This window comes from Saccostrea echinata, unplaced genomic scaffold (assembly GCF_033153115.1).
Source record: "Saccostrea echinata isolate AGI-Se365-2 ecotype Australia unplaced genomic scaffold, CSIRO_AGI_Sech_v1 ptg000054l, whole genome shotgun sequence".
Taxonomy (NCBI): Eukaryota; Metazoa; Mollusca; class Bivalvia; order Ostreida; family Ostreidae; genus Saccostrea; species Saccostrea echinata.
The window spans coordinates 62609668-62618903 of NW_026889803.1; the positions used below are offsets into that span (position 1 = coordinate 62609668).

Consider the following 9236-nt stretch of genomic DNA (forward strand, 5'->3'; position numbering starts at 1 on the left):
TCTTTCATCGATAAGTTATTAGCAATCACATGTAAATATATTGAAACACTTGAGCGATTCATAACAAATCTTTTGACGTAAGATTAACTGAGCCAAGTTTCTTGGCTAACTCCTTATGTGTTATGAATATTTTTCTTGTCTGGCACCTACCAGCTTCCGTAGTTTGCCTTTTTTTTTTTATCATTTTAAATAAAATATGTATAAAAGAGAAAGAATATACACATATAAAAAATATGTGTGAAAGATAAGTTCTAAGAGTAATCATTAAATAAATTCTATAGATTCATATTTGAAATCAAAATGATGAATTATCTTCGTAAAAAGCTACATGATATAAGCGACAATTAATTAATAAGGTAAGGAAGACTTCGATTGAGAATGCCAACATTTGCTGTATACACCAACTTGTCAAAAGACAAGATTCCGAAGGACTTTCTTCAACAAGCCTGTGCTTTTGTTGCAAAAGAATTAGACAAACCAGAACACGTATGTTGTCATGTTGTTATTCCTTATTTATACATTATTATATTTGTTATACGACCTGATGAGCAAAATTACAATAACTAAATTAAGTTTTAGAAGACATTTTGCATGCAAATGAACAAAACAGTTTAGAAAAGCTTATTTTAAGGATGTTGTAAGCGGTATCTATACGTCAACTGAAAAAAACAACAAAACATTTGAACTGCTTTAGCATTTACTTTCGATTTGAATAAACTTTAAAAATAGATGTAGTAATCATGGCTCGGCTGTTCTTTTATTGTGATCGAATTTGTATATATATTGCTGCTATATCTATATAACTGTAACGATGTTATGAAAAATGACGTGTTTCGTCTTGAAATGTTATTTTGTTTTGTCTTTTTTGTATTTAAGGAATGTTAGTGTAAACTTATTGTGTAAATCACACAGACTTGTCACGTTAGCATATTTCATGAAATGCGCTAGCACGCTTCAGGAAACAAGAGGCCAAAGGGCCTTAACGATCACCTGAGTATAGGGATGCATAGAGGTATAAAACAAAATAAACTTATGGATGAAGATATGTTGTTCAAAAAGCAAGAGAAATAGGATGAACAGGGATGAACAAAAATAGTTAGTCTTGAACTCTAACAAATAAAGTACATGCACTTGTCAGTGCTAGTACACTGTCCCTATATCACTATGCAGATAAAACATCACAGCAGTCCTCGAGCACAGATACATGTAGTAAACCCTACTACTCTCACATTGGCCCCTGTTGGACTGTAACACATATTCAATTAAAAAGATAACGTATTTTAAGTGGAGTGCAAATTTCCCTACAAGATCAATATAGCCTAGCTAGTCCAGCACTAGAATACTTAACCCAGAGTTCGAGAATTTCACAAATTAGTTCAGCGGTTCCAGAAAAGAAGCTGAAAATGTTTAATTGTTAACACACGACGGACGACGCGCAATAACGGACAAAGGTCACCTGAGTCACTCAGGTGACCTAAAAATAGGCTGCATGCAAGTCTGTGATTTACACATCAATAATATTCACAATCCTTATATTTATAGTCTGTTTTCATTATATCGTGGGTTATATATCGTATAGCATCTTCGCTAGCCAAGGGTTTCTGATACGCTACTCTCCTCATAAACCCTTGGCATACGGTGCTGACAAAAGACGGAATTGTTTTCGTCACGTGCTCACGATTCACTTAAAAAAATAATGTTTTTAAAGAATAATTTAGAAGAAGGTAATGAGTTATGTTAACTTGTTATTTAAACATGTTAAAATGCAAATCTACATCTTCAGTATAGATTCTTAATCACATATTTTGCACGTAGATTAAGATATTGGATGACACCATATAACTATATTCATAGAATGACATGTTATCTTACGGATCGTTGTTTACTTGCGTTTTTCATTCCCGATATTAAAGAGTCAAGATATATCCCGAACGCAAATATCGTCATTTACAAAAAACAATTGATGATTGGTCGAACGATGTCGATCAACTCCAATCACAACTTGAGAAAAAAATCCCAACTTTTTTTAACACCGTATACCAAGGGTTTATGAGGAGAGAAGCGTATCAGAAACCCTTGGCTAGCGAAGATGATTGTATAGCGGTATATTTATTTTGCGGAACTTTAATAATGATTTTGGATTTTATTAAGTTATCTATTATCAATATAATAGACAAATAATAACCTGAGAAAAGAAAAGACATTTGTAAGTTTATCATGTCAACTATTAGCTTCAAATGCCTTAAACGTTTGCCGTGAAGTAAGATTTCAAAACTGTTTCATAGTTGCTTTAGTTAAATATAAATATCTCTGTGCATGTACACTTCACTTTATGGTCTCGTCATGACTGAAGATATGGAATGAAGAGTTCCTCAATCTCGTCACTTACAGATCTGTTGCTCATTTAATTGTTGGATGACAAGACATCCGCTCATTTATTTTAGTTTCATCACACAGCAAGTTTTCTCTAAATTTGTCTTTTTATAGTATGTAATCGTGCGAGTCCATGCAGACCCAATGATGTGCATTGGAATGTCTTCTGATCCGTGTGCAAGTATTGAGGTGAAAAACATTACAGATGGGGCCAAAAATAAAGAACATGCTGTAAACATTACCAACTTTGTGGAAAGTACACTAAACATCCCAAAGGACAGGTAAAAATAGAGGGAATTACAATTATACGTGCACTGTAATATTTTCAGAGGATGGTACATACTGAATGAATGAGCAGTTTATGAATGTATATTGAATTTACTGTAGTGTGAACAGAACTGAACCAGCTTTTCAGTATGTTTTAACTTGCTTGAAAAAGTCTTCAATTATAAATGGGAGAGGGGGTCAATCTGTATATGAATTAGTTATACTGATTTTTAAAAAAAAAAATATTTACTCTCTATAACTGCAGGTTTTTTATTACATTTACAAACTTGAGAAAAGAAGAAGTGGCATTAAATGGAAAAACCTTTGCATGAGGAGTTATAGTGAAGATAACCCAAACAATGAGGATATTGACTTGAAGGAGGAATATAATCTGCCTAGTGCCATATTTATACCATTAAATCAATAAATAAAATCATTTTGTTCCTTATGTTTCTATATATATGCATGTTTTTATACCCCCACAAGGCCACAAACGAAGCTGGGAGGAGGAGGAGGAGAAAGGGGTATACTAGAATCACTATGTTCATCAGTCTCTAAGTCCTATGCAATTTTCTCTATATTTAAATTTTTTCCCAAACTTTGTAGAATTAATACGAAGCATTTCAATAAAATGTGTACTCAGTCTTTTTCAGGTTATTTTTTTGTGATGGCTTTTGAAAATTTTATGGTACATAATTTCTTTGACAAGGAATGAGAGCAAAATTTCTGCCTAGAAATGACTTTGAAATTATTGAGATTTTTATATTTGAAACAAAAGTATCTTGTGACGAAGGATGAATCTTAAACCTGTACTTAGGTAATTTTGAGAAGGATAAACTCATAGGGTACGGAATAGTTTACTTATTTCCAGCAATAATTTCTGAATGGAGAAATGCTAGACGCTTATTCTTGTGAAAAAGGTTGTTTGTGACCTTAAGGTTTATCCATGACCCATGACTTTACATGTAGGTCTCCAAGGAAACACCAAGGAGAAGTTCATCCCGTCCCTTTCTTCTCTATAATTTTTTTTTCTAGAGGTCTAACTCAAGGTCTTTTATTGCGGACAACATCCTCTTTGGACTTGTACAAGTCATAGTTGCTTATAAATTCTTGACCACTTCCAGTATGGGATCTTCTTCCAGCTGCCTCAATTATGCCTCCGATACTGTATCCATGGGACCAAACGGAATTTTATTTTAAATTGATTTTTTCTCCAATTGTATTTCAAACTAAATTTTCATAGTATTGATTTGTAGGTGTCTCTCCAAGATCCTGGTATTTAAATATCCAAAATAGCTGCCGTTGTCATGGAACTAAAAATGGGTCATTTATTTCTAAAAAATAGAAATTTTGCAAAACTTCAAGATAGTATTCGCTCTCTGCTTTCAAATCCAATATTACACCTCTGGGGTGGAGGGGACACATGCTAAACAGGGTTTCTTGTTTTGTTTCTGGTTTTGGCTTTTTAAAAAATTTTCCCATTGAAGAACTACTCGATTCAAATACTCACAAAATGGCATGTGGAATCTATCAGTAACTTAAATTTTATAATTTTCTCATACACATTCTTTGTAATATGATCGATCCATAAAACACTGGGCTTTAAGAGGATACAAATTATCAAATCACTAAATGTGGCCTGATATACATTTTAAATTCGTAAACAAACAGGTGAGAGAGTCACGATTTTTTGAGTGAATAATTTAAGAGTTTCCTATGAGATGAAAAGTTTGGGTTGAGACATGATAATCTGTACTGTATATTTTAAGATTTCATATTAAATTGGACAATTTTTGAGTCGAAAACACTCAAATTTCCATAAAAAAGCAGTTGACTTTCATGTAAACTTTTTGCCAAAATATTGACGATATGATTCACGCATTGAAAAAAGAGGGAAAATCCTACTCTGAGATAGAAATGAGGGGGGCATCAGAGTGAGGTTTCCCCTTGGGGGGAAATCCTACTTTAGAGAACATATTCGGGGGAGGGGGGGTAGTTATGGGGGAAATCCTACTCTACAACACTGGTAGCGATTAAGTACACTGGCAGGGAAATCCACACACAAACGCTTTTCCAAAAGGAACAAGCAGGGATCGGTGTCTGCATACTTCCTCTTTCGCAGTGACAAGCAGGGATGACCGCACACTTGCCACTTTCAAGTCGGTCCTACGCAGATACACTGACAGGGATGACCGCACATCAGTGCAATGCCACAAGAATCAAGCATGGATAACCACACACTAGTGCATGCCACAAGAATCAAGCATGGATAACCGCACACTAGTGCATGCCACAAGAATCAAGCAGGGATGACCGCATACTTTTCACTAAAGAGATCCCAAGTCCAGAGCAGGGATGACTAAACACTGTGCAGTAATAATTAGGAATGGGACGCCACACATAATTTCTTTGCGGTACACAATATAAGCAGGGTAGTTGGCACACTTGTACGTACCTTATTCGGGTTTTTTAATTTTGACCTCTAAAACCGATCACAACTGCTAATCAAGGAAAACCCTTAGGCTATATACGTGAGGTACTTTATTATTTATTTACAAAACCAAGAAACAAAGATAAAAAAAAAAAATCAATAATTTCCTGTTTAACATCATAGAATCAAGTCAAGGTCATTGGATGTGAAGTGTAAAATTTTTGTCCACAAAATTAAATTGTAATTGTACTTTTGAAGATGAATGACCTTGAATAAAGGTAATTTACTAAAAGTCAAGGTCACAGAGTTCTGAAAAATCAAATTTTGAGCATCTCAGAAATGTTTAATTTTAAATGATAAAGCCTAATTGGTACTGAAGAAACTATTACATTTACGAAATTTAGTGATTTTTAGTGAAATTTTTATTGGTTTTCATCTCAGCATCATGTCATAGCCATTACAGATACAGTGTATTTAAAATCACTATACAGTGTATATAAGAGAAAATGACTCATTTTTTCACAAAGGAAGTGCAGTTTAATTTTTTTTAAAACTTAATTTGTAGATGTTTTAGAAAGAAGGCAGTGCGGAACTCACTTGAATTATTTCTTTGCTATAGGAAACCACATAATTTAAAAGCAGAGTAGAAATTTTACAACCAAAGTTCTTATTAACACTCTGACATTTTGATGAAATGTTTGGAAGAAGGCGTTTGATTAAATTAGCATGGGAAAATGTTTTCCACCCACAAAAATTACTCAAGCAAAACATAAACACACACACACATCGAGAGAAAGAGTGAGAGTCAATACAAATATGCCCCCGTAGTCGAAGATTTAGCAGCATATAGTTTTTGCTCTGTCCGTGCGTCTGTTTGTTTGTTGGTCTGTCTGTTTGTCCCCAAAACCTTTACCCTTGCCCATAACTTTTAATTGATTGGAGCAATGGCTTTCATATTTCACATGTATATTCCTTGTGACAAGTCTTCTCTTTGGGTACCAAAATATTTGACCTTTTGACCTTGACGTTTCACACTTCTGCAAAATTTAACCAAATGTTAAAGTGACACCGTGACGCACAAACGGGAAAAATGACAAATATAGAATCTTTGCATGACTAAGTATTAGGTTTCAGCCGAAAATTACAGGTTGCGGAACCTAAAAGATCTTCTTTTATGGAGAAATTTTTTTTTTGTATGGTCCAAGACGAAAATATTGCTTTACTTCTTTCTCCTTATTGTCCGCGTGCGCAGAAAAGTTGAAGAAGTTACCATGGTCTCAAGTACCAAAAACTGTCCGTAGAACAAGAATTTTGATACAATCTTCAAAACATATATCTCACTGCTCCAGTTGAATGTTGTTTACAAGTTTACGCTAAAATAAAAGTGACGTGACCTTGACATGTAGGATAACAACGAAACGGTAGATACAACCTTTGTTTTTCCGGCACTTATATTGTGCAGTCTTTTCTTGCTTTACAGTACAGTTATAGTTGTCATATCTTCGCTATACTCATAATTTTCATAAATCTTTCGCCTTGTTATACAGATATCTTAAAAGAAACAAATGATTTTGACTCATCATGTAACTTTGATCCAGGCCATGACTTTTAAACGATTGATGCTAGGGTTTTCATACTTCAAATGTGTATTCAACGTGAAAAGACTTTCCCTTGAGTACCTTCGATTTTGACCCTTTGTCCTTGACCTTGGTGTTTGACCTACTTTTAAAAAAACTTTAACCTTGGCCTTACCTTTGGAATGGCTAGGACTAGGGCTTGAATATTTCACAAGTGTATTCCTTGTGACAAAACCTTTCTTTGGGTACCAACAGTTTTGGCCTCTTGTCCTTGACCTTGGAGTTTGACCTACTTTTGAAAAACTTTAACATTGGCCATTACTTTTAAATTTGAATGGTTGGTGCTAAGGGTTAATATTTCACATGTGTATTCCTTGTGACAAGACCTTCCCTTGGGCACCATTTATTTTGACCCTTTGACCTCGACCTTGGAGTTTGACCTACTTTTGAAAAACTTTAACCTTTGCCAAAACTTTTGAATGGTTGGTGCTAAGGCTTTCATATTTCACAGGTGTAAAATATGTCCAAAACAAACAAGATCTTTCTTTGGGTACCAACATTTTTCTCTCTTGACCTTAATCTTGGATTTTGACTTGCCTTTGAGAACTATATCCTTCGGTATGATTGAGTTGCCATACGGTGGCATCAGTGTTTCACAAACACATCTTGTTAAATCAGCAGTGATTGATAAATTAAAATTTGTGGAAGATTATGGATGTTTATTAGGATCCCTTTGTTAACAAATCTACAATATTTGCATTAAGTGTAATTTTTTTCTAAATTATTTATTGAATTTTATTGAAATCTACAGTATTCAATACTCTAAAAGCTTATCTTGTAAAAAGATAGGTGAGCTTGCGCTTTAGCCGTCATAAAACACAGAAGTAGGTATCTGAACCATTTGCTTTAATTTGCTGAATCGATTAATTATTAATAGGAAGGTACAGTGGAGCATTTGGAGTTATGTTGAGGAGTGTCTCAATTTAGAATGTTGAATCTAGAATGGGCTTCATATCAGCAATGATATAACTCATTAACTGTGTTTTTAAGTTATCTTACTTTCCACGTCACAACGGCTCTTACGTCTATTAAGCACACCAGTTCTAAAAGGCGCTAAATTCATAAAAAAAAGATTAACAAAATTAACAATTTAAGAGAGAAAATTAAGAGAATGTAAATACATGTATAAGCATTGAATTCTTATTTGTGGTTTTGGGTGTCGTTGGTCCTATAACAGCACCTGTCCGTGCCGACAAATCATACCGCGCTAACACGCGGTATTCAAAAACTAAGAATTCAATGCTTAATTTTAGCTCTACGGGTTGAATTCAGAAGAGCTTGGTAAGATGTCCGTCTTTCGTCCATCCATATAATTGGATTGTAAATACTATAAGTAATCTTTGAGAACGCTACCTTTCTTACAGTTTTGGTCCAAAACAAAAAAAATGGTTGAAAGAAAACTTCACCAAGATACATAATTTTTGGTTAACTGTGTTGCCATGGTTATTGATAATAGAAATTTCTGTGAAATGCGTTCAAAACACCGTCTTTCTTACGGTTTTTGTTCCGATTTTTATACCACTTGATATTTAAGTTGACTATAGCAAGATATATAACCCCTCTATCTGTCTTTGAATTCAATGAACCGATGCCTTGGCGTCTGAAAATAAATTAATTCAAAATGTTACCCCTCCTACAGTTTCAGTTTAATTATAAGAAATTTGGCATAATTTTCATTTAGTCCATCACCCTTCCCACAATTGCGCAAACGGAATTGTTGAAATGGTACCAGACTAAAATTTCATTCCGCTGAACGACCTTTTCACGGTCACCATAATAATTCTTTAAAAAGAATAATGAGTTGAATTCTTTCAAAAATACAACTGCTCTTGAGTTGTGGTTTAATTTTAATGAAACTTGGTACACAAACAGAGTACAAAAGGATTGATAATTCTAGTTATTGGTTTAAGCTTTTCTGTTGCTAAATTACATTCTTCATCACTTTAAATAAATAATCTTTCATAAAAAAGCTGCTCCACTCATATATTTGGTTTGATTCAGTAAAACTTGGTGTAAGTATAGAAAAAGTCAAAATATGCAATTCGATAATAGAAAAAGAGTTCCAGTGCAATATCATATCTACTTTCTCATCAGAAACTCGGATTCCTCATGTGCATGTTTGATAAATATGTGTCTAGCACTTCAACATGGACTTATAGTTACGCTTTGTCTATATATCTGTACGTCACAGTTTATAATGAATTATTTGTATCAAACAACTTCGTTCATTTAAAATAAGATAAGGAAAGCGTTTTATTAACTAGAAATTTTGCTTAAGCTCTTTGATCAACTATTTGACAAAAGCCTCGTAAGCTTATTTCAGGCATACAATTTAGTTAAAAGTGATTTTTTTGTAATTTGTTTTGGAGACCATGCTAAGAAAATGTTTTGTCAAACAGATTATTTTCAGCATTAAAACCTATCTGCTGCACTTTTCTTATACGCAGAGCCGAGGAAAAAAACTTACGATGGTGCTTTAGAGTTATCGAAAACTTTTGATATGCAAGCATTCTCTTTCTACATCTCGA

The 9236-nt window shown here is 33.8% G+C and overlaps 1 protein-coding gene across 1 annotated transcript; it reads left to right on the plus strand.

Moving 5' to 3' along the window:
- Positions 1–346: 346 nt before the first annotated feature.
- LOC133206138 (macrophage migration inhibitory factor-like) lies at positions 347–3285 on the plus strand. Its single transcript, XM_061342070.1, has 3 exons — positions 347–486; positions 2488–2654; positions 2906–3285. Exons 1-3 carry the CDS (start codon positions 379–381, stop codon positions 2970–2972), a joined length of 342 nt encoding a protein of 113 aa, XP_061198054.1. The 5' UTR covers positions 347–378; the 3' UTR covers positions 2973–3285.
- Positions 3286–9236: the final 5951 nt, after the last annotated feature.

Bases quoted from the DNA above. Each gene is read 5' to 3' on its own strand.
- LOC133206138 (XM_061342070.1), top strand. From the start codon at position 379: ATGCCAACATTTGCTGTATACACCAACTTGTCAAAAGACAAGATTCCG. The intron at 487-2,487 runs GTATGTTGTCAT...GTCTTTTTATAG, and splicing joins AATTAGACAAACCAGAACAC to TATGTAATCGTGCGAGTCCA. The intron at 2,655-2,905 runs GTAAAAATAGAG...CTATAACTGCAG, and splicing joins CTAAACATCCCAAAGGACAG to GTTTTTTATTACATTTACAA.